The sequence below is a fragment of the Elaeis guineensis genome, chromosome 7 (genome assembly GCF_000442705.2).
Source record: "Elaeis guineensis isolate ETL-2024a chromosome 7, EG11, whole genome shotgun sequence".
Lineage (NCBI taxonomy): Eukaryota > Viridiplantae > Streptophyta > Magnoliopsida > Arecales > Arecaceae > Elaeis > Elaeis guineensis.
The window spans coordinates 91,529,301-91,554,824 of NC_025999.2; the positions used below are offsets into that span (position 1 = coordinate 91,529,301).

General features: G+C 38.2%; 2 protein-coding genes across 4 annotated transcripts; both read right to left on the reverse strand.

Annotated features, from left to right (window-relative positions):
• Window positions 1-9,988: 9,988 nt before the first annotated feature.
• Window positions 9,989-12,885, reverse strand: LOC105048487 (phragmoplastin DRP1C). Of its 3 annotated transcripts, none has more exons than XR_012142443.1 (4): window positions 12,626-12,885; window positions 12,437-12,536; window positions 12,204-12,348; window positions 9,989-10,523 (listed from the first exon to the last, which is right to left on the reverse strand). XR_012142443.1 is itself a non-coding variant. In XM_073260181.1 (4 exons), exons 1-4 carry the CDS (start codon window positions 12,764-12,766, stop codon window positions 10,458-10,460), a joined length of 369 nt encoding a protein of 122 aa, XP_073116282.1. In that variant the 5' UTR covers window positions 12,767-12,879; the 3' UTR covers window positions 9,989-10,457. The 3 variants fall into 3 exon arrangements, 2 of the variants coding, with proteins under 2 accessions (XP_073116282.1, XP_010926100.1); XM_073260181.1 differs by having other exon boundaries at window positions 9,989-10,477; window positions 12,204-12,311; window positions 12,626-12,879; XM_010927798.4 differs by having other exon boundaries at window positions 12,204-12,311; window positions 12,626-12,874.
• A 1,804-nt stretch (window positions 12,886-14,689) lies between these two features.
• Window positions 14,690-25,126, reverse strand: LOC105048488 (microtubule-associated protein 70-1). The gene is made up of 11 exons (XM_010927799.4): window positions 24,604-25,126; window positions 24,426-24,511; window positions 23,577-23,642; window positions 23,317-23,487; window positions 21,754-21,924; window positions 21,488-21,643; window positions 21,188-21,334; window positions 20,941-21,012; window positions 20,272-20,802; window positions 20,005-20,192; window positions 14,690-15,140 (listed from the first exon to the last, which is right to left on the reverse strand). Exons 1-11 carry the CDS (start codon window positions 24,854-24,856, stop codon window positions 15,101-15,103), a joined length of 1,881 nt encoding a protein of 626 aa, XP_010926101.1. The 5' UTR covers window positions 24,857-25,126; the 3' UTR covers window positions 14,690-15,100.
• Between the last annotated feature and the right edge of the window lie 398 nt (window positions 25,127-25,524).

The following is a 25,524-nucleotide window of genomic DNA, read 5'->3' on the forward strand; positions in this document are numbered from 1 at the left end:
AGTAGTAGTTATCTTTGCCTCAAATCATGTTTGCTTGCCAAAAAATGTAATACTCTTGAAATGATAGTATTCTTTTTCACAAAACTCTTGCACATTCTCTATGAAATGCAACAAAGTTGATATCTCTATCTCAAATAGTATGCAGTCTTAGAATGAGATGCCGACATCCATATTATTTTGCTATTTTGGTAGCACATAGCCTGTGTAACCCTTACCAGGAGCTGTCTAGTGGCAAGCAAGTATCCACCACAATCAAACTGCTTCCTTGATGGCAAGAACATATGTATTATGATCAGAAAAATGTACTTTCTTCAATATAGACTAATCATGAATCCATCCAAATATAGATGTAGTGAGCAAGATTTTAAGTCCTAATTAAGACCGTCAAAATAAGACCCAACCCATTAACCTGATCCGTATTTGATCCATCATAAACAAATTTGGATTTAGGCTAAATAGATTTAGGTCATGAATAAAACGATCCATTTAATCCGTTTAATATGTTTAACTTGTTTAATATATTCAGATCAGATTAAGTCAGATAACCTATTTAACCTTTTTTAACATATTTAACCCACTTAAGACATGTTTAATATATTTAAAATCTGCTTAACATGTTTCTAATCCACTTAATCTAATCTATTTAACTTGTTTAACCCACTTAATCTATTTAACCCATTTAACCTAATTTGACTTATTTAATAAATAGATTAAGTGGATCAAATTAGGTTACCTATTTAATAAACAGATCAGATTTTGGTCTAAATTTTTGATACGTTTAATAAATAGATCAGATTTGGATTGACAATTTTTTGATCCGATTCATATCCAATCCGATCTGATTCAATTATCATCCCTAGTCTTAGTACAGCAGAGGGCATTCTGACTGTTCTGTCTTAATCTTATTGAAAAAAAATTGAAATGGAGTTAAGATTTTAAAATCAATTTAAAAAATATAAATAAATAAATAAAATAGAAGAGACAGGATAGGATTGCTATTGAAATAAAGTGGAATCACAGCGCATCCTATTCCGCAAAGAAATGAGGTGAGACACCTCAATCCCATGGCATTTAAAATCTTAAAAAAAATATTAACACCGCGTGACATCGGTACTTTGCATCCTATCATTATAGCGAATGACAAACATGTCAGCATGCTTAGAATGAGAAGATATGGTATATAATGTGTCATCGACTGTGCCAGCATACCACAAGTATATGATATTTGATGCATACTTGGGAGCATATTTAGATGGCAAACCAGCTAGTTTGTGAGACATTTGCCACTTGACTAGAAAGGTGCTAGGAGATGAGGTGGAAGGATGAAAAAGAAGAAAGAGGCCAACAATTTTTTGTTTCTGGAATACCAGATATCATGGATTCAAAAAACTTGTGATTGTTCAAGTGGTGATCTCTGCCGATTCCTCCCATTTCTCTCATCCTACAGCTTCCACCACCAACATGTCAACATGCTTAGAATGAGAAGATATGGTATATAATGTGTCATTGATTGTGCCAGCATGCCACAAGTATATGATATTTAATGCATACTTGGGAACATATTTAGATGGCAAACTAACTAATTTGTGAGATTTGCCATTTGACTAGAAAGGTGCCAGGAGATGAGGTGGAAGGATGAGAAAGAAGAAAAAGGCCAGCAATTTTTTGTTTCTGGAATACCAGATCTCATGGATTCAGAAAACTTGTGATTGTTCAAGGAGTGATCTCTGTTGATTCCTCCCATTTTTCTCATCCTGCAGCTTCCACCACCCTAGAAGTTGCGGATTGGACACCCAAATAGGCTCTTACCGTAGGCATATGTAACTCTGTAAAAGAAAACTCATGACAACCTCAAGGATCTTGACATGCAATATACTATCTGCCTCTGATAGTAGGTACTGGATTTAGATCAGCGAGAGAGGACAAGCTCAAATTATCTGGAACCATGTGGAAAATGTGAATGAAAGGCATCAATTAATAGACTCCATGTGACACAACCAAATTAAAAATGCTTGAATCCTCTAACCTGGAATGTGCATGAGAAACAAAAAATGTTATGTTGGTTACAGAAAGAGAGTTGAATCTAATAAACAGATCGATCAATGCAGACATTGAGTTCTTCAGGGGAAGTGGGTTAGAAAATGAAGGGATGAAGGAGATGACGATGGAGTGGGAGATCTCCACTGTCTAGACTCTCTCTCTCTTTTCTCAAAATCAATCTCTCCGTATCTCCTCCGTTGCAGCGAGGCCAAATGTCGTTCCTCTTGGAACGGGCCAGTCACAGTTGCCACAAGTGACTTTTTTTTATCCCCTCTTCTAAAGGGATTCTTGAAAAACCTCCTGCTTCTTCGTCCTTGGGTCGGGGGTTCAAGGCTCCCTTCAATGGAGATGCTCCTCTCCCACAAGGCTTCGGATCCTACAAGAGCACCCTTTTATCATCACCTCCGATTAAGCGGCCAGCACTGAACTCAGCTTCCCTTAAGCAGATCCCTTGGATCTTCCCCTTCTACAAAGGTGCTTGCTTCCGGTGTACAGAGGTTGGACATTTTCAGAATTCTTGTCGAAACACTTTCAGATGCTTTGCTTGCAAAGGTTATGGTCACTCCTCGAAGGTTTGCTCTTCTCTACCTCATTCTTTCTTTGAAACTCCTCTAGATGTGAGCAATCGGTTGGAAAACCTTCTGAGTTTTTCTAACGGTGGATGCAGAGATTCGATCCTACATTGTGGATGTCTTCAACCTGGCTCTGGTATCGATCTTTACCTCCAATAGGGCACAGATTTCTAGCGCCCAACTTGTTGAGGCTCTTTCTTCCAGCGTCGCAAATTTCTCTTGGGAGCCTAGATACCTTAAGCCAAACTGTTTTCTTGTGCCTTTTCCCGGCACGAAAGAAATTTTTCTTGCTCACAAAAAAAAAGGGTCTTCAACTTATCTCATTTCTCTTTTTCCGTGAAACCATGGTCCCTTCGTGATGGTGGCTTCCCGTGATGCAAAGCTCTAATCTCACCCTGTGGCATCCTGACCTTCTATAGAAATTTTGCCACTACACTAAGAATTACTTCGAGTTTTGATCTCTTGCATGATATCCTTCCTTCGTCTCTGGTTAAACTAGATCAAGAGACTTTGATTCTATCTGTTTTCTGTGAAGACCCTGGACACATTCCAAGATCCATCGAGCTTACCTGTGGTGACCTTTTCTATTCTATTGAAGTTGAGGTCCTCAGTACGAGTACGAGTGTTGGCTCCCCTTTGTCGTCGGAGCTTTTTATGCTTCAAGACCATGTGAATTCCTTAGCCCGATCCGACATCCCTGGTGTTGATCCTTGACACTCTATTGAGGGTTTGCAAGCCAAAGCCGCTGTGTCTAGATCCCAACCTAGGGATCAGGCAGCACTAGCCCAACATGTGGAGGGTGTTGGAGCTAATTGCTACTCCTCTTCAAAGAAAATTGGTGATTGATCTCTGACTTTAGATCTCGATAGCTCATCCTGCTCCTCACGAGTTCCAGAATCGATCCTGAACCAAGTTGAGGCTGAGTCAGTGCCAACTCACTAGATTTGATGGGATCTGGAGGACATGATGGCTCTTAATGGTACTGGCACTACTCTAGGTGTAGGGGCGCTAATGTTGCTCATCATGACTCTTTGGGAGAGGGAGAGAGTTTCAAATTTCAAACGGACCCCTTATCTCTCCACATGGCGCCATTTTCGTCTCTCCTGATTGTTGTCTTTTCAAATGACCACTTCGATCAGATCCTGTTGCTTTTTCTGATCTTTTGGTAGAAGTGATCTTTTGGAAAGCAAGAACCTATGATGTTGCATGTGGATCCTTTTGTGCCTTCAGCGGAGCTAGTGTCGGGTTTATTGGGACACATGGCTTCCCCTTCTCCTTCTTTGGATGCGGATTCTATCTCGGATCATGTTATCCCTACCAAGCACTTCTCTGCATCACGGGTGCCGACTTTGCCGGGCTACGACGATTCCAATGCTACTGATGGCTCTTCTCCTGGTTCTGTTTCTATCTCTGCCTCTGCCGACCGTCACCATAATTTCTCCCTTCTGTGCCCCTTGTTGTCTTCTACCTTGAACCTCTCTATGGCAATACAATTTGCCTCATTTGAACCCTTGCCTTTAGCTGTGACTGGGAAGAGAAAATAAAGATTAAAAGCACAGAGGAAGCAACTGCTAGATTTCTTAGTAATAGGAGGAAAAAAACTCTTGTTCTTGCCTCTGATGATGTATTATCTGAAGGGGTGTCATTGCCTTCTGCCGATGGAGGTTTGGGTAAGGAGCCCTTACCTCTTCATGATCTCACCCCAAACACTATCATTCTCTGAGCCAAATAGAGTGGATTCGAATTCAATGATTCGGATTCTAATAGGTTGGTTTAACTCTTTCTTAATCTTGAGTTAGTTAGAGACAGGACTTCCGCCTCCGAACCCTACTACTATCTGGTGTGTATTCTTCTTCTATGTTCTCTGTTGCATCCTTGTTATTTCTATGGCTCTTCTTATATGGAATGTTTGGGGTTTGAATGACCCAATTAAGAGAAGGTCTGTAAAAGGCACCATCACCAGGTCTCATTATCATGCTATGGACCTTCGAGAAACCAAATTAAGTTCCATCTCTCCTTCTACTCTAAACTCTCTGTCGGACAGGCTAATTGATTCTTGGACTTCTCTTGGCTCTTGTGTTTCCTCTGGAGATTTACTGCTTAGCTCGAATTCTTCTTCCTTAAATCTGATAAGGAAAGAGTTTGGCTCTTTTTCTATCATGACTTCTTGGTTTGATTGTTATCTAAATAAAGTTTGGAGCTTCACAACGGTCTATAGGCCGAAGGATCTAAATCGAAAGGCTAAACTCTGGCTGGAACTCTCAAATGTCAGAGCTTCTTTTTTTGAATCCCTGGATCATTGGTGCAGACTTGAATGCCACCATTAACCCCCATGAGAGGAATGGGAATCCACAATCTCCTTCAGTCACTAGGGCTTTTCTAGCCTTCACTAGAAATCAAGACCTCATTGATCTTCCTCTCAAAAGATGAGGCTTCACTTGGAGCAATCATCAGGATTTGGCCAATTATGGCAAAGTTAGACCAATTTCTTCTTACCTTTGAGTGGGATGCCTTATTTCCTAATATTATCTAGCATGTCTTAGCCGATCCTTGTTCAGACCATTCTCTGATTCTTCTCTCTATTGCTAATAATATCTTCAAAAAGAGAATCTTTAAATTTGATCGTTGTTGATTGTCTCATGAGTCTGTTAATGATCTCATTACTCGAGTCTAGAACTCCATTTTCTCGTCTGATGATGCAGTCTCTACTCTGGTCATGAAGTTGAGGGTAACTAGGGCAGCCCTTGGGAAATAGAGTGCTAAGATAATTTATGATGAGCAGCATCAGAAGGAGGATCTTCTCAAAAAAAAAATCGTGATCTTGATTGTAAGGAGGAAACGAGACCTCTCTCATCTTTGGAATTAGAAAAGAGATTGGGGCTCAAAAAGCATCTCTCACTCATTCATCATAATGGGGAAATGTACCGGAAGCAGTGGTCAAAGGTGAGATGGCTTAAAGAAGATAACAACACCACCTCCTTCCATAAGATTGCTTCTTATCATAGGAAACTCAATCACATTTATAGTGTTTGCTAGAAAGATCAGACTTTTCTTGATGATCATGGAATTCTGAAGGCTTTTACAGATCCTTTTTCAACTCCTTCAATTTCACTTCTAGACCTCTATTGGGAGCAAATCTTCCCTCTTTCATTGGACTTGCAATTGCTTGATGCCCCTTTCTCTTTGGATGAGATCAAAACTTCAATTTTTAGCTTCGAGGATGATAAAAGTCCGGGTCTGGATGGTTTCTCTATATGTTTTTAAAAATGTTTTTGGGATCTTGTTTCGGCTAACCTTTTGGCTCTTTTCTATTAGCTGCATGCTAGTAATATCAATCTTGTAAGGCTTAATTACTCTCTCTTGGCTTTTATTCCGAAAAAAGAAGATGCAAGTTGTCCCACTGATTTTCGTCCAATAAGTTTGATTCACAGTTGCTTGAAAATCATTAGCAAGATTCTTGCTCAGAAGCTTAAGCCTTTCTTAAGCTCACTCATAATATATTAACTCGGTTCAAACTGCTTATATTAAAGGAAGGTCTATCATTGACAACATTTTGTATGTTGCTGAAACTCTTCATATCTCACAAAACTTGCTCAAAAAGGAATGTAATGTAAGTTTGACTTCTCCAAGGCTTTTGACAAGCTCAACCTTCATTACCTCATTCATCTTTTTAAGCTTAGACGCTTTCCTTCCCTTTGGTTGGGCTAGATAAAAAATATTTTGCTCTGCTAAAGTTGTCGTATGTGTTAATAGTAAAGTGGGGAGATGGATTCATTGCAAATGAGGCATCAGACAAGGTGACCTACTGTCACCTTATCACTTTATTTTAGCTGCAAATACCTTGGCTAGACTGCTTAATAGGGCTGCTTCTTCGGGTATATTTCATGGTCTGGGAGATCCGTGGTTAGTGGGTGGCTCAAAAATACTACAATACGTTGATGACGCTATTATTTTCTCCAAAGCTGATAAGAATTGCATCTCTTCTCTAAAAATCATTCTCTATGGTTTTGAAATGATCGTTGGCCCCTCCATTAACTTTAAAAAAAGCTTTGTTTCGTCCATTGCCCTTGATAACCCTCTTTTAGAGGAAGTGTGCGGCATAGCTTGATTGTTCTCATTCTTCCTTGCCTATCAAATATCTTGGGCTTCCTCTTAATGCTTATAAGCTCAAGAAGGCTGATTGGTTACCTCACATTCATTCGTATAGAGGCTAGGTTAGCTGGTTGGAAAGGTAAATTCCTATATTTTGGAGGCAGGCTCATCCTTATAAACGTCGTTCTCAAGGAGATATCTCAAGGAGGATCAGACTCCTTGGAAGAGGCTACTGTCTACCTTCTTTTTTAAGAGGTATAGACTTGCTGATTGTTGGTAGCCCAGGAGAAAATGTTCTACCATCCTTAAAGGCATCCTTTCCTCCCCAGAATCTTTTTGGAATAGATCCTTCTTCACTATTAGGAATGGATTGTATGTTCTCTTTTGGAAACATAAATGGCTCATGAATCTACGGTTGAGGGATTTATTTTCTAACCTCTACTAGGCTTCTAGACTTAAATTAGGAGTTGTAGCTCCATTCGTTAACCAAAGAACCAACTCTTAGAACTTCCGATGTGGAAAATCTCTCCCTCCTAAGATTTCATCAGTGGCAACACTTATCCAACCTCCTTGATGGTTTCCACATGGATCCAAACCTATCGGATGATATATCATGGTTCCTTTCTACATCGGGTTTGTTCACCACTACATCATTATATGGCTTTGTCAATTCTAGGGGCTGTAAATGGGATCTAGCTCCCATAGTTTGGAACCTCAAGGTCCCCATGAAAATCCAGTGTTTTCTTTGGATGGCTCTTTTGGATAAGCTAAATACCAAGGAAAATATTCTTAAAAGAATGAGCAAGTTCCTTGGTGGTTGCCCCTTTTGCAATGATCACTTTGAATCAGCCAATCATATCCTTCATTTTTTTTTTTTTTTTCGCCGATTTGCTTGAGTTGTGGAGTATCCTTTGCTTGCAGCCGAATATTCCTTGCCCTTCGGATACTAATCTTAAGGACCTTTGCACCAGATGGCTGCCAACATTTTTTCCAAAGGAAAGTCTTTCAGCTGGGCTTATGCTGGTTGCCTCTTTGCTTTGGTATTGCTGGAAAGAACAAAACAATCGCATCTTCTTGAACAGAAGTTCCTCACCTTACTCCACTGTTTTTTCAGCCATCAGTCTTGTTAACAGTTGGTCTGTTCTTCTTGATCACAAATCTCTTCTTGGTTTTGGAAAGCTGTGGGAGCGGATTAGGAATATTAGAAGTCCAGGTGTTTCCTTTTCAGATGAGAATGGATGATGCCCTCAAGTCATGCTGCTGGTGTCTAATGTTCTCTCTGATTGAGCTAAAATGCCATCTTCGCGTCTCCAGTGCTGTGATATCTTGTGTAGGAGACTATAATGGATGAGGTTTATCTGATGGTATGTGTTGTTTGTTTGGGAATGTCTCTTGTGCATTCTGTTTGCTCATCTTAGTCTCCTATTTACTTCTTTGTTCTCCTGACAGGGTGTTGTTTTTTGGGTTTCCTGACTTGGGAATAGTTGTTAACCCCCAGGCCTCTCTCTTCTCTTTCTATCTCTTGTATATTCCACCTTATACACCTTGGATGTACATACTTTTTTCTAAATAAAATTGCAAGTGACTGATGTGGTAATCTGCCCTCCAATCTCCTTTACTCTCAAAATAATAATAATAATAATAATAATAAACAGATCTGAACAAGCTAATCAATCAATGAGCATTGACATACAGCAAGAAATGTCAGCTACCAAGTTACATGCGCAATTTTGAATGTTTTTAGTCCAACGTAGCAATTAAACTGAGCCATTTGGTCTGATATCACAAGTTGCTATATAAAGCATAGCGCTGATTGCATTTCTTATAAAATATTATTAAAAAAAAAAAAAAAAAAAAGGCTGTTTTGCACTTTAACAGAACCACCTTCTCTAGTTTCTATGGAACCATCGCATCTACCACTGAAGATCCACTGCGAGGAACAATCCAAACAATGGCTCGTAGCCTAATGGCACGAGTATAAAATTTAACTCATCACTAGCCTGCTATATATCGGGAAATGCACATTATTAAGATTGCATAAAGTAGCTGGCAATCTATCTAGATTGCTGATAATTTAATATGATAATCTAAATTATTACATTTGATATGCTTTTTGGGTGGTAATCGAAATTGTCTTGAGAAGGAGTAGCTATCTAAATTACCACTTCTTTGGTAATATTACAATAAAAATTTTGAACAAAATTATTTCTCAAAAAAATCACACAAAGCCCATTGTCCAACCATCCACCTTCCCCCTTACCCCCCTCCGTGTGCGTCCGAGACCCGCGGCTCGTCCATCTTTCTATATCTGCCCACGACTCCTCCGCCCCTGTCTCCTACTCTCCTTCATGGCTCCTCCATGTCCATCCCCACCACCCCAACGGCTCCACATGCACCCATCCCCTCTCCACCCTCCCAAGTGCCCATGGTTCCCCACATCTCTCGGCTCGCCACTTTTCCACGGTATCAGCAATCTATCTAGATTGCTGATAATTTAATATGGTAATCTAATTATTACATTTGATATGCTTTTTGGGTGGTAATCGAGATTGTCTTGAGAAGAAGTAACTATCTAAATTACCACTTCTTTGGTAATATTGCAATAAAAATTTTGGACAAAATTATTTCTCAAAAAAATCACACAAAGCCCATTGTCCAACCATCCTCCTTCCCCCTTACCCCCCTCCGTGTGCGTCCGAGACCCGCGGCTCGTCCATCTTTCTATATCTGCCTACGACTCCTCCGCCCCTATCTCCTACTCTCCTTCATGGCTCCTCCATGTCCATCCCCACCATCCCAACAGCTCCACATGCACCCATCCCCTCTCCACCCTCCCAAGTGCTCATGGTTCCTCACATCTCTCGGCTCGCCACTTCTCCACGGTATCACTACAACCACATCACTTCCGTTATTTTTTTATTAAGAAAAAAGAAGAACACCAAGGTAAAATTATTAAGAATATTTTAGAAATTAATTTCATATTACCGATAATCTGATTGTCATACCAAATATATCAATCAAAATTTTCAGTAATTTTACTGTAGCATTATCTGTGTGTACTAAATACAGTAATCAACATTACTGATAATTTAATAATGGCAATCTATCCTGAAGGCAATCCACATTACCTTCCAAGATTGTCTCACGATGTACCAAATGCAACCTAAGAGACTTCACATTATTAAGAACCAAGAGCCGAGTTGTGAGAATCAATAAAAGAATTGATGAATCACAAAAATAGAAAATAATAAAAACAGCGAGTCAGTCACAATGCAATGATTACGTGAGCAAGGAAAATATAATAATATCAAAAATGAACAGTGGCATGCAGTTTCATGCTCTTCATGATGTGTATTCCATGGTAGTTAGTTTTTGCAGTCACAAAGAATGGGAAGGAATTTCAACCAGCTCTCCTTCCTTCATATTACATAAACCATCCACGTCTAAAGAAATCAAATAATCCTTGATGCACTGCCTCAGCTGAAGAAGAAAGGAAAGTTAAAAATAGAAAAACAAGAAAAATAAGACCCGCAGAATTTCTCTGCATTGCCAGTAAGAGTATGTAGTCATTCCTACTCCCCCTAAAATCCCTCATATATGAAGTCTTAACAACATTTTTCTTGAAGGGTTGTGTGTTACTCCATCCAACCTCTGCACCCATTAAGAGCCCAAAGTAGACAAACTGAAGCTCCTTCACTCCCACATGTTGCCAGCTGTTTACTGCATGCTCAAGAACAAGCCTATGCTCGTGGCTCACATCTTCAAACCTACGGCTGCTGATACCAAGGATTCCCTGAGGCTGATGTCATCAAGAATTTTCTACAAAAAATCTTCAGAGTATCAATGTTGTGAAGCAGATGGAAACTTCTCCTTTTTTCCCCTTATTTCCATATGCATATACAAAACTTGCTATATTCTTTTAATCTAATTTAATTTCTTATGTTTTAGTTTGAATTAATAAAGCAATATTATATATAGATGTATTTTTCCTCCATTCTCGACAAACCGTTTATTCCATAACTCTCTTAAGATGAGGTTTTTGCTCCATATGCACATTCAGTTTTACTAGCATACTACAGAACAAATATTTAGCCAACTGTCCTGTTGGGTATTCTAATTATGTGCATATAGATGTGCACCTATCCATAAGTTTGCAAGCGAATAATACATATGGATTTTTCAAATAAATTCACCCTTATTTTGAGAAATTTGGACCATGTCCTAACTGCAATCTGAGCCCATTTCTATAAATTTCTGCTAAATTTCAAAAAAGTGTGCTCTCTTCACTTCCTCTTTCAGCAGAATGGTACCACTATTCTATTTTAAGAACATGATTTTTCTTAGGAATGCTGCCTCCACCCACGCCCATCTCAGGGCACTTCATTACCTTTAATATCTCAAAATCGCCCTCTCTCATCAGGAGTGCTTCTTGTGATGACACTAGTATAACCTCCTATGTTGTTGAAACTTTCCAATCTATTATGTAGTTGAGTCTACCAAACCATCACTTAACCTAAGATTGCACATATCTTTTGTGAGATTAACCAGCTTAACATTGTTGCTTGGTTTGTTATGTTGTTATATTTTGCATTCCCTAGTGCTTTGGAAATAATCATACATTTCAATTTCTTCTCTTTTCCTCCTAAAGGAACCCAAATGGCAAACAAATATCTTTGGATTGGTGATCCTACTGATTTATCACCTACAAGCTGCAACTTCTTCCTTGGAGACTCATATATTCTCTAGAAGAGAGGGGGGGTGTAGAAAATTGACTCTAAATCCATTTTTGATGCCAAAGAGTTCTATGCAATGTTTGAGAATGATGAAGAGGTTGTTTGAATTTTTTGCTTTATCTCCGAAAGTTTTTGCTCCATATCCTCACTCCATTACAATATGATAACTGGAGCGCAATTAAGATAACCAAGTATCCAGATTCTCCTAAACAAACCAATCATATTGATCAAATGTTTTCACAACCTTTATCCCCATATACTGTTTCTTCAACTGTATTCTGTTTATTAAGCAGCTAGCATACTCCATTGTTGAATCCATAGTTTTATGTTGCTCTTAATGTATGTGCAAAATCAAGTCTTATTATATGCACATACTTTGCATCAGATTAAATGATATATTGTATTTTACACCTCGGCGATGTCCACTTCATGGTAGATTCATTATATTATTGCAGCACTTAGATATATCTTGCCTTAGTTATATATCTTACCATCTTGTTCTCAGATCAAAATCCATCCAATTGCGTGGTAGCAAAGATTTCCAACACAAGATACAAACACAAAACGACTTATTCCCGGGATTCAAATGCACCTATAAACCTCGTATCTTAGTGAGCAAGGAAAGCGATCATCAATCACTAACAATCAGGAAAATCCAAAAATCCTAGATCTTAAACAAACCACATGACTCCACAAATTTTGCATTACTAACCAACAACAAGGCAGATAAATAAAAATCAGATTAAATAACAAACAACTCTCTCACCAAGATCAGCGGACTTCTTTCTCGGGGCATGAAGGAACTCTGTGTACTCTGCCTGGCCATCCTCCATCTCCTGAAGCTGCAACACCAACGGGCTCCCCGTCACAATACCTAACATCCGTTGGAGATCACGTCACAATACCGATTCCTATTTCCAGACAAATGGATCCAGAGACAAAACGAAGAAATAAAATCCCAAGAAGTCATTCAAGAAGAGGAGATCCCATTGGCATTACCAGATCCTCGAGGTAAGGAGTCCCTCCCGATGATGCTCTCCAACACCGACGATTTCCACGAGCTCACCAAGAACGGCCAAGATATCAAGGAAGGAGCGAACTTTGGACCAGTCCAAGAGAAGCAAGAATCGGAAGCAAGAGTAAAGATGGGAAAGGAGACAAATTCGAGGGTCTGGAGGGGGATTATACCTGCCCTGCGACGACGACGACGACGACGACGGACGGAAGGGCTTCCCAGAGGGATCCTCCCTCACCGCCGGAGACGCTCACGACGGCCCAGGCCCTCTGTATCCGATTCTCGAGGCCGATGAGGCTCTCCATGGTTGCCATTGCCGAGGGGTCGGCACCTCAAGATAAAAGAATCTCCGGAGGAGAAGAAGAGGGAATGGGATCTTGACAGGGTGGACCGGGAGAGAAAACCAAGGACTCGTTTGGTTCGTCAGAAGTTTTTTTTCTTTTAAGAAGTTATTTTTTAGGAATAAAATTTTGGTAACTTTGATTGGCACGAGAAAATAATTTATTTCAGGTATCTTATGTTGGATTAAACACCTATTTTTTAAAAAAAAATTATATAAAATATCTATTATATATTTAATACATATAAAATTATATCTTATTACTCTTAAATTTTATATAAATATTAATATAATATTTATATTAATATAAATAATATATTAATATTAATAGAAATATTATATTAGTGTAAATATTAAAATAATATTAAAATATAATAAATATTATAATACTAATATTTTATTTATATAAATATTATGATTATATTAATATAATATTATATCACTATTTAATATTTTATCTTAATCATCTATTAATATTTTATAAAATTTTAATCATTAATTTAAAAAATATTTTTTAAAAAATAAAATAATATTATTTTTATTTTATAAAAAATATCAAAATTCATCCTCTTAATAAATTTTTATTTTTTATAAAACATGAAAAGCGACTTCTTCCCATCCATCTCCTAAGAAAACATACCGATGGCAATAACTAAAGAGGTTGAGACATGGGCAAGGGAAAGGCGCCTCTTATTCAAGAAATTATTACCTACCCTCTGTGCACCACGTGGCCGTGTCGTGGCCGCGGATTTAAACAGGCCTCATTCATCATTCATCAAGCATGATGCACCACCAAATTGACGTGAAGGCCTGCAGCGAACTTGGCCAGGATACAACGTTGGACCAAGAGATGTTATACATGACAAGGCTTGTTGCTACGTCCCCTCCTAAAACTTAAGATGCTTAAATGCTTAAATATAGAGGACTTTTATGCAATCCTAATCGATTGTAAGGTCGTTCTATCGGTTATTTGAATGAATGTGTCATGACATTGGCCAGCAATAACGAACTAGGCTTTTATATGATGTACAACTGAAAACAGTGCAACTTCAAGATGGTTAATTGAAAGCAGTCTGATATCAAATAATTCTATCGTTTTTTTTTAAATATATTATTCTGTCTCAAAATTGTTTTGACAATTGTTTGGTTATTTTTTCCAAAATGTTGCAGTGGTGACGAACGATGGGTGATGTTCGTAGATACGTAAAATTTACTTGCGTATCCTGGACTCTATAAAACTCATGTACATGATCTAAAAGCTCATTGTTTCCACGCGGAGTCACGCAAAAGTGCTCAAGGGTGCGCATTTAGGCCCTTTCATGGGCTTTAACTACATAAAGTTTAACAATGTTAAATTAGCTGCTAAACGATCCATCGCTCGACAGTAAACCCTTCCTATTGGAGGACAGGGCACGTCCGCTGCCCTTTGCCACACGCTCTCAGCTCTCAAGTCATTCTCTTTTCACTTGGCAGAGCAATCTTCTTTCCTACCGTGGCACGTTTTCTAAAAGGCACGGTGCAAGGTTTTTTCATTTATCAGAATATTTGTAAATTTTTCTACTGGCAAATCACTGATATATTACGACTTCCACATATTGTTTAGTTGTGCATGTCCGCAATTTTTTTTTTTTTCGGTAAAAATGTCCACAGATTTTTGCCCGAAGAGGACGTGTAGGAATTCCACGAACACAAATTAGCCTGAAGAGATTTATCACGGCTACGACCGAACGGAAATTGGGCGTGGCATTACATCAACCGCGGGAAAAAACAAAAAAATCACGGAACAAGCTTAAGCTGTCTACGAGTCTCTCATAATGTTTCTTTCCAAATTCTGTTTTAACCCAAATAATGATCACAAAACCAACTTTTCTTACTCTAAGCGGCACACCAACACAGCTGAAATCAACATCAAACCAGCTTGCGTGAATAGTGAATAACACAAATACGAATCTGAAATTACAATAATATTCACAACCTTGGTGAAGGAAAAAAAAAGCCACAACACTGCCAAGAATTACAAAACGACAGGAAAACAAGGATCTACCAACCTATACAACCAAAAGACGAACTATGTTATCAGAAAGGTTAGCCAACTTCAGCATCACTTCATTAATTCACTACAACTATCAAAAGTCAGATGCAGACCGGCCTCTTCTTGCAATTATGTTTGATCACAGAATCGATTATATGATCAGGTCTTAGGTGCTGGTCTCGAACTAAAAATCAACGAAGAAAATATTGGGCAGCAAAGAAGTGGAGAAGAAAGTCTGTTCCATAATTCCTTGCTACATCCGATTCTGGTATATCATCATTGAACATTACGCATCAACCCACTTCGAGGCACATTTCTGAATCCACAGCAAACAAACAATTCTGTTAGAAAACAGATAGATGAAGAAATTGTTTGATACTTAAACATCAATATATGGGTTCATGCAATGAAAACAACAATCACTTCACTGGCAGTTAAACCTGTACATTGAATTTGATTTGCAGTGAATAGTATTGTGACTGAAAGATAAAAACAACCAGACTCTTTGCTTTTATTATATACCTGAAAAAATCTGAAAAAATTTTCATTTACATCTCTGCTCATGTATTCCGTAAACTGGCAGAGCATTCTTAACATATTCCTCTCCCAAGCCATCAAGCTCAGAAGTTTAATATTTCAATTTCAGCAAAAACTAGGAGAAAGGATAAAAGCATCTATTATGTAACTCAATGTACTGCAGCCATATACAACGAAATATGTTGTGTAAGCACTGATAAGTGATCCTCTCAAACCAAACTTGTATTGATTGATTATCTGCATGGTATCTAGACACATCAACATAAATCAACTTTAATTTAATAGAATAAATGCAATCAGTATATCTTAGTACAGAATTGGAGGGCTTTGTCTGCACACACACACACACACACGTAACTTGTTGGGACTAGTTTGTGAGTTTGATTACTTTAGATAGTATAATGCATGTATTTAGTGTTCAGCAACAATGATACGTGTGTTTAGTTTAAGTCAAGAAGCTAGGCAACAATCCAATTTGAGTGTTGAAACATGTGTATGTTCCTCATGAGAAAGCAGTATCCCACATGTCAGATGTAAAGTGTCTAACATGTCTTAGCTTGCCTTCAACATACTTCTTTGACAATGTCAAATAATTTCCGTGCATTACATGCCGACCCTTAAACAACACAATCATGGTACCAAATTTTTTTAACCATTAATGGCTGGATATATCATGGAAGTTAATTTATATGTAATTAATAAAGCCCGTAAATAGTATTGCATGGGCGTGGGCATGAGAATCAGATTTGAAAATCTGTCCAATTTTCTGACTTGGCAAGAGACAAAAAAAGAGATACAAGCATACCCACAAGTTAATATAGCTAAAATACTCAAATATTGTATAAAAGAAAATATTAAAAAATATTTTTTTGAGGTTCTTCAAATAAACATGTTCTTATTCAAAATTTTCAACTAGCTTCAAGATTTTGGCAAACCGATATTTTTCAAAAACACTTCAACAGCCACATTCGTCACCAGTCTATGGAAGGAAAAGTATCTTGGTTCTAACATTATGGCAAGTTGAACTCATTGTTTGAGTTATACTCTTCCAATTTCTGAAAGCTAGATCGAAAAAATTATCCAGGTATCAAGTGTCTAATGCACATCTGGTTCACATATGTACCCAACATGCATTCTTGAAGTTGGATGCAAGTGTCCAAGTAACAAATCCCATAAAGTATAATTGGGAAACCTCCTTCCCATCAAGCTGAACAAGCTCTAACCTCTCCACAGATATGTCTCAATCTCCAAAGTGCATCAAAAATTGGTTAATGATGAAAAACTAAGACCACAAAACAACGTTGAATGGAAGGGCATGACCTTTTACAGGGACAACAACGATTTGAATTTCAGATAATTCACGAGAAAGTCTAATAAATCATATAACTTAAGCTCTTTGGTAACTTGCTTTGCCTAGAGTTTCAACTTTCGAACTGTAACTTTCCTGGGTATCAGGAAAAAGAAAAAAAGCAATTGAAACTTTACTAATAAGTTGAAGCACTTCTGAATGGATTTTTCATGCTCACAAAACTGACTGAAGCATCCATGAAGGACAAAAGAAATCATACTTAGATAAGGTTGGATTCAAAGGTGTACAAACCCATACTGGGTCGAAACTGGCATGAAATCATGCCTCGGCTTGGTTTAGGGCCTGAACAGGGCAGAAACGCGCTGAACTGCCCGATTTAGCTCAGTTTGAGGAGGCTTGGCCACCTTTTCCACCTTAATAATAGAGGGGAAGGCAAAGAGGGCCTTGCATGCTTTCTCTGCCTCTTCCTCTCTATTTTGCTTCTGAAAATCTGTGAGAAAATTCAGAGGAAAAAAAAAAAAAAGCAAAAACAAATTCATGCCAATGTCAAGCCAAAATCAAGGTACAATCCTTCTCTCCTCTCACCCATTTTTTTATATTTTGAGGCCTAACATAGACCAAAAATAGGGATCTTTCCAAATTTTTCTAGTACAATTTTATGATATGTTGTAGATCCAAGATTCATCTATGCAATGCTGAAAAAATCATGATCACTAATCATGCAATTTTTATACTAATTTTTTTGTGAATTGTAAATAATAAAAAATAAAATAATATTCAAAAAATTTCTGTAAAATTGATAGCATGCTCAAAGGTATGAATGCTACTTGCTACCTCAATTTGGTAGCAATTTATTTAGATTTAAGGTACACAAACGTAAGATCAGATTTAAATAAATTTAAAAAATAAGTGGTGGGGGCAAAAAATCAAGTCCACCAATGATGCTCAACTTCTTGTGGGAAGTCCAGAAATACTTACGCATTGGTTTTTGACGTTCTATCATGTCCACTCAAAGTATTTAGATCCTGAAATACCAGTCACCTTAATGAGTGACCAATAGATGAACCAGAGATCAGCTTATCTCGACCAAGATGTAAGGTTCGGCAATTTTTGGAAAGAGCTGATATATTACAAAATCTTGGCCAATTTATTGGAACCAAAATATCAGTATCTCAGCCAAAACAGAAAAACCAGGATTAGGAACTGCATTACGGCTTTGATTCTGATATTTGTTAATTAAGAAGCACATTTACAGTAGTAAAAGATAGATTGGAAAATCTTGGCCGGTATGTTGATATTGTATCTACTGACGTCTTTGGATATAGGAGTTCATATTTGCCTAAACAAAAGGAACCAAAATTTTCAATGTATCATATTGGTGGATGCCTGGTACTGATTAATCTGATATTTTGGCCAAGATCTCATCCAAAACAAAAATCTTGTCTCCACTTATGCAGTGTTAGGTTAAAAACACTTTATATTTGTTTAGTTTGCTAAATTATGTTTGGGATCCAAAAGTTCAGACATTTCACTAGGACCAAGCAAGTTGAGTGGGTTCATCAGACTGATTTGTCATCTCCAGCAAGGGAGAGTATTTTGCAAAGGACAAGGCCCCTGACATTTAAAAATGAAAGAGCGTTGGTTGGGTGGGGTGGGTGGTTGAATTGAAGGACACCACCAGCACTTGAGAAGTGTCAACAATTGAAAATTTTGCTCTGCATTTCTCAAACTTCCATAATCAATTTCAAAATATTATTGCAATGCTGATTCTAATAGTCAATGTTAACATTAGCCTCACTTAGCATTATACACCATAAGTATTTACTTAACGTGTGGGGGCTTTTTTCATTTATGACAGTTAAATGCTTTTACATATTGTTGTCCTCCTATTTCACAACTCTAGACAACAGGCCATCATCCCATCGATATGCCTTCTTCACAAAAAAGACCCCTGCTCAGTTACAAGGCTTGGGCAAAAGAATGGGAGAGGCATGAGCCATTGATGTATATTCCTGATTAAGCATGAACACAATTTTCAAAGTCTTCACATTCTACATGAGTCAAAAACTATTGTAGATAGATCTATCAATTGATTGCTCATAAAGTTTAGGTTGGCTTCCTCATGTGTGGAAGTAACAAATTTCCCTTTGTATCTCTGCGCTACAACCTTAGTTACCTAAAGCAGCTGCAGGTGCAAGTGCAGGTGTAGGAGTGGGAGAAGACCAAGATGCAGGTACCAAGAAGCAGGTCCATTTTTTTTTTAAAAAAAAAGAACAAGGAATTGCTTTGGAAATGAGTGCAGAATGAGAGTGCAGAATGAGTTTCTGGAGAGATCCCAAAGCAGGAAAGTAACACGAGTGGAAGTTTCCTACTACAAGGGATACAAGTAGATTTTAGAGATTCATGTCTAAAATTTAATGCTAGCGGACATGCTTGGGTTTTGTCAAATATGTATCATACTCCACCCACCAATCTGAAAGTCAAGTTGTAAATTGGAAAGTCATTTCTTGATCTGCGATGGAGAAAATTATCACCCTTACCCTCTAAAAGTGACTCTACATGGGAACTTTGGGACTGAAAGATCATTTCAAACCACTCTACAGAGAAGAATCACAAATGAACTTTACCACTTGTATATTTTTTTCTAATATCAGGAAGATATGTGCTAAATATTAATACAGAACTCTAAACAAAATACCCATTATCATGACAGTGATGCATAACTGTTGTGTTGGACTCAAAAGAATAAGTTAACAAATTCTAGATGGGAATATCCTAAATGGTAAAAGAATGTATTTGAAAAGCATCCTGAAATTTGCCATACTCAAATTAAGATTCCAAGTAATTTAAGAAGTTGACATTGTATAAAGTCAGACTTTTGTCATTTAAAAATAGGAAAAAACATAAGGACACAAAACACATCTTCCTAGATGTCTGGTCATTGCTGGGCAAATGGCTTGACAACTACTAAAATAAATTTACAATTGGCCTGTGACTTGTTGTAATATGCAGTCAAGAATCAATCCTCAACTATGTATCAACAAGGAAAACTGATGCATCTTCAATCAGCTACGACTAAGGCTACATTTAAAAGGCATAAGCTAATAATTTTAATGATAATTAAACTTAACTGGGTGCATAAACAATATATACTACCAAAAGGTTCAACTTATGTGTGATGACAAGCAAGGCAAATGAAGTTCAGGGTTTGCGGCAAATAAGGTAACACAAAGTCATCAATGAAAACAAATGAAAAGTACAGTTTTTGAAAAGCTTGACCAATTAACAGCAAACATCATGCACTAACGATATTAGACCAATTTATTCAACATACCTCCCCGGGAGCAACTGGGAACTATTTACAGGACCCTTGGAACTGCCAAGCCGCTTAGCCCTGTTATCTTGGTCTTTCTCTGCTCGTATGGCAGCCACCTCCTTCTCCATAACAGCTACTTCTCTTCTCATTTTCTTGGCCTCCACTTCCATAGCTTTTGTCAATGTATCAACCTTCTTTGCCAGCATCTGCATCTCAAAAGGTTAGCGCAAGATACTAAACAAGTTTTCAGTGGCTTTATATGTTAGAATGCCAAAGGACTCTTACCTCGATTGCATCATCCTTATCTTTCAGGCTTTGATCCTTTTCATAACATGCTTTTCTCAGGGTGATCACCTCCTTTTGCAGCATATCATACAACAGTCCAGAGACACAATCATCTGTATCAACATTGGGGAGCTCATTGGGTTTCTCATCTGGATTTTCCTTCCAACTGCCGTGTGCCTCATTGTCTCTTGTTGCATCAGAAGATTTGTTCAGTGAGAGACCAGATCCATTTGCAAAGACTTTACCACGATCCAATGACCTAGTGCCACCATCAAATGACTTTGATGTCCCTTTAGCATATTTGAGTACTGCACATGTGCTGCTAGATAGAGAAGATCTCGACTGAAAAGATGGCCTCCTAGAAAGAAAGCCATTAGGAGAACTCTTGAAAATATTCTCTGCACCACCAAGGGACTGGCGACGTGAAGGGCCATTACTGACACTCCTTCCCTCTACATTGGTGCGGTTGCTACCATTTGCAGACATTCTCAATCCCTCTTCTAATACCTTAAGCCGTAACTGGTATTTTTCCTAAGAATTTTAAAAGAATAAGTTATCATCTATTTTTCATTATAGATAAAATGTCAACTAATGTTTTTTTTTCTTGTAAAATCAGTTCATCGGATATAAAGTACAAATGAGATATGAAGGCATAGTTAGATGTTTTACTTTTAACTGAGCTTCAGATCGTGCAGTGCGTTCTGCAATGGCAAGCTTATCCCGAAGTTGCTGCATCTCTCCCTGTAATGGAAGCTAAGGCTGATCATATATATTCCACAAACATATCGGCTGACAAATACCACATATAAAAATGTTTAACTAAAAGAAAAGAATGATTCTGAGAAGAAAGAAATGCCCGCTAACATGACATCCCTAATTAGTTCATTAAGTAAATGATACAATGGTTACTGTCTACCTGCAAGAATCTTCGCTCCTCAAGCCATTGTCTAACAGGCATTACTTTGTCATTAGCATCTTTCCATTCATTTGCAACTACAACCGCAACCCTATTAGCAGTAACCTTTGCACGGGCTAGTTCCCGGTCTAGGGTTTTCATCTCTTCCTAAGCAAATATGTGAACACATATAGACATAAAGGTTAATGAGTGATGAGAATAGCATTCTATACATTTTCAAGCATCGTTAAAAGACTAAAGTAAGCAAGGTTCAAGAAATTTCTCAAGCTCTATAACTATTATGGCAGCAAGATATATTACATTCATCTCCTGAACTTTCCGCTGGTAATCCCTAACAACATTTGCAGCAGCACCACCTGCAAGGACAGCCTCTTCTAGCTCCTTTACTGTCTGGCTAAGCTTTTCAACCTCAGCAACCTTTTGGCGGTGCATTTTATCCAGAATCTTGTTTTCTTCCTAAAGAATGCAGAATAGACAAATAGAAAAGCAAATTTGTTTTTTCACAATCAGAAATCCCAATCCTCACTCCAAAATTTGAGAGGTTACAAGGATGGCTTGAAGGATACCTGACAGATTTCAATCTGTTTCATCAACTCTTGGTTCTTGTTTTGTAAATCATCCACCATGGAAGCCTTTGCCAGTGCAATCTGAACAGTCCTTTCTGCTTCTAGTAGAGCTGCTTCCTTTGATTTTGTAAGACGATCTAATGCCCTGTTGTCATCCTGCAGCTTTGCAATCTGCAAATCAAAAAAGGGAGTGACTGTAAAATACTGTCATTTTTCCCGCATATCCTGTAGATATACAAATGCTATGAGACAGGCAGATATCCCCTCACTCACCAGTGAAATGGACTCAAATATCTCATTTTTCAGGATACAAGATCATACAGTGTTACAAAAATATCAAGTTGTAGAAGGGTTGAGGGTTGACGTTTGGTAATGACAAAATATACAGAATACCAACAGATATGTAAAAAAAAAAAATGACCCTTCTCCATTTATTCTTCCTTTTCTTTTTAAAGATAGAAGGGAAATTACCAACTTAATCTTCATTAATTGCAAGGCCACATCTCTGTTACCTACAACCCAAGAATAAAATAAAGCCACAAGAGCAAAATAAAACCAGACTGCCCAGATCGCAACCGCTTTAGAACAAACATCTAAATTACACTAAAAAATGTGAGTTGGGGAAGTTGGGTCTGTCGAATTTGCCCTTACGTGGAAATTTATTAATTCAAGAAATTTTTATTACATGGCAACTAAGAGTTGGGAAGTAAAGGAAAGAAAATCCTGTTAAAGAGATAATGCCCATTTGCTTAACTGTCTCCCCTATGTTTATAAGCAATCTTATTTCTTCCCAGATTTCCTCTCTCTCCAAACCAATTTGAATACTGATGACCGACTTTTTTCTAAGTGTAAAACAGAGGATGCCTGTATACTAGTATAGACAAAAGAAAGAAAGAAAGCTAACATAACCAGAAACCCAAACATCAAAAGTGCTAGCCAAATAAAACAAGTCACCACTTTACAATAGACCAGACCTTCACTCCATTTGTTCCCTAGTAAAACATACAAACTTTTAAAAGCTAGAATGTTAGAGCATGGTTCCTCTGTGGCACATGCATGATAGGCCATGCAGCCATGGGCGCTACCCAATTCATGCTTGGGACCACATGCAGCATGGGAACCCAAGACACAGGCTAATCACCATGCTAGCTGTGTAGCCACAAACAGGAGCTTAGGCAATTGGGCACAAATAAACTGCGCTCATAAAATAAAGGAGGCACAAATAATAAAAAGAAGATGACAAAGAGGTTGGTGAAACAGAAAGGATCCAGCAAAAGTCAGAAAAATCTTTCAGAGAATCCACCAAACAGCAGATAATAAGCCAAAAGCTTCAAGCATTTATTTCCATTGGTTATGACATCATGAGAATAAAAAAAAAAACAAGAAGAACAGAGATATGCAGTAATTTCAAGTAAATTTATGATCCTTCCAAATATGTTGGAGATGAAGGGTATGATCTGATTTAACATCACCATTAGCAAATCACAGATATGATAGATACTTATTTATTTGGGTAAATATGAGATTTGGTACAGGTGGAGATGATGATGTGGCATATGGTACCTCTTGGCGAGCTAGCTTCAACTCTGCCTCAAGTGGTGCAAGAATGGCTTCAATGGGGGGCATGTCATCATCCTTCTGAGCTGCATGAACTCTTCTAAGTGTAGCCTCTGCTGCAAACTGAGCAGCCAAGGCGGCTTTCTTCTCATCATTTATCTTCTTAACTTCAAGATTCTGCAAAGGCACTTCATCATAAACAACTGTCTATAAATGGAAAATCATAATAATATGGAAAAAGAAAATTAAGAAATTTTATACGGTACCTTGTTTTCTAAAAGCGATTCAGTTAGCTTGAGCTTTCCGTCCGCCTTAGCCAATTCTTCCGTCAGCTGACATGAGAAAGAGAAAAATTAGAATGCATTCCACAATAACAAGACAAGCCCCTTTTTTTCATCCTTTGTTTTAAATTAAAGAACAAAGAAATATCGTTCAAATAAAATGGTAACAATAAAATGATAATAACATGGAAAACGTTGGGTGCTGAAAAGTTCCTTTTGGGGAGTGTATGCTTAATATTACCGGTGCAGGTCAAATAAACAGCAGGGACAGATACTAGTAGCTAAATACTGGTCAACAGAAAATCAGCTTAATCTATGTTGAAATCCAAATCCGCATCATTGGCAAACAAGAAATCCAAATCCGCTCATATCACACAGATTGAACGATATTTTGAGCACATCATTGGACATGTTAATTACTCTGCATAGGAATCAAGTTCCATAGAAGATTATATGCTATTAAACAATCAGATTTTAGCAAACTAAAATACTCACTTGTTTTAACTAAATAAGAAGAAAAACCAAATCCAAAAAATATTTGAAAAAAAAAAACACATGGATTTTTATACCAGTAGTGACAGGATCACAAGGAAAAACTCGCTTTTTTAACTTTCTGACTTATTAAAAAAAAGTGCAGTTTGATGGAAATCATCAAAACAAGAGAACAAAGAGGAGCATCGTTCAACAATGCAAATAAAAGAATAACACAGTTAAAACTGCAACTAGAATCATAAGTCTATAATGAATTAAAAAAATAAATTCAAAAATAAAATAAAATAACAGAGCAACCGCCAAGACGAATAATCCAAAAAAAAAAAAAAAAGGTGATATCACCTCTTCCACTGCCTTCTCCCTGGCACGCTCTGACAACTTAAGTGCCTTAATTTCCGCCTGCGCCTCCCCTAATTCCCGATCTTTGTCTGTAAAAAACCAAGCAGCCGACCATCTGAATGCCCGGAAAGGAATGAACAAGAGAAGATCAAAAAAGAACGGGATCAAACCGCATTCCCACCTCTGACTTCATTCTCCAGTCGACTGAGTTCGACCCTCACCGGATCGGATCCATGGAGCATATTTATGAACTCCTCCGCCTCCAAGCTCGGCTTGATCGAAGGCCTCCGCCTCAGCGCCGGCCCCACCTTCCCTTCCCCCTTGAACGACGCCGACGCCGTCAGCACTGCCGGCGCCGCCGAAGGCGGTGGCGCATTTCCTCCCCCAGCCTCCGCCCCATGCCCCTCACCGCCACCGCCACTCAGATCGGCCATCACTGGATCTGATCCCTCTCTCACATTAACTCACATCACCCGGAAAAGCAAGCAAAAAAAAAAAAATCCAACGAAAACCAATTGCCTCCCCCAGCTCCGATTCCAAGAACTAGGGTTCTTCCTTCCTCATCGCGCAACTCCTTTTAGGATTTCGATTCGGCGATTATTTACACGGACAGCTCCTCCTTTTCCTGCCTTCTTCTCTTCCCTTCCTCGCTTTAAATTGCAACAATGTGAGAGAAGGTGTTGCTGTAAATTACAGTGAGGTCAGAGAGGGTAAAGGGTCGGTTTTTTATACTATTTATTTTTTATATAATCTATAATTTTATATTATTAATCCTAATCTGAGAGAAAAAATTAAGCTCGGACGCGCATAAAAATTTCTAAAGCGTCACCTTTCTTAATCGTGACGCCACGTAGTAACGGACAGGATGGATTTAAGTGGCGACACTAACGGCAGATCTTGCATCCGCATGGAGATCTCAGTGAGCGCGATTCTTTTATCCTTTTGTTGATTTCTATTTTGAACGGAAGGTGAAGGTACCGCCGGCTCTGGTGACGCGACTTGCACCGGCAGCGGAGCCGAGCGTCAGGGGGTGGTCTGGTAGTGACCACCAATTGGTGAGAGGATCCGAATACTGATGAGCTGTCTGGCGAACCGCAGCAGA

Bases quoted from the DNA above. Each gene is read 5' to 3' on its own strand.
- LOC105048487 (XM_073260181.1), bottom strand. From the start codon at position 12,766: ATGGCAACCATGGAGAGCCTCATCGGCCTCGAGAATCGGATACAGAGG. The intron at 12,312-12,436 runs GTAATGCCAATG...AACGGATGTTAG, and splicing joins CTCCTTACCTCGAGGATCTG to GTATTGTGACGGGGAGCCCG. The intron at 10,478-12,203 runs GTGAGAGAGTTG...TGGTATCAGCAG, and splicing joins AAAGAAGTCCGCTGATCTTG to CCGTAGGTTTGAAGATGTGA.
- LOC105048488 (XM_010927799.4), bottom strand. From the start codon at position 24,856: ATGGCCGATCTGAGTGGCGGTGGCGGTGAGGGGCATGGGGCGGAGGCT. The intron at 23,643-24,425 runs GTGATATCACCT...TTCTCATGTCAG, and splicing joins GGGAGAAGGCAGTGGAAGAG to CTGACGGAAGAATTGGCTAA. The intron at 21,925-23,316 runs GTACCATATGCC...TTTGATTTGCAG, and splicing joins TGAAGCTAGCTCGCCAAGAG to ATTGCAAAGCTGCAGGATGA.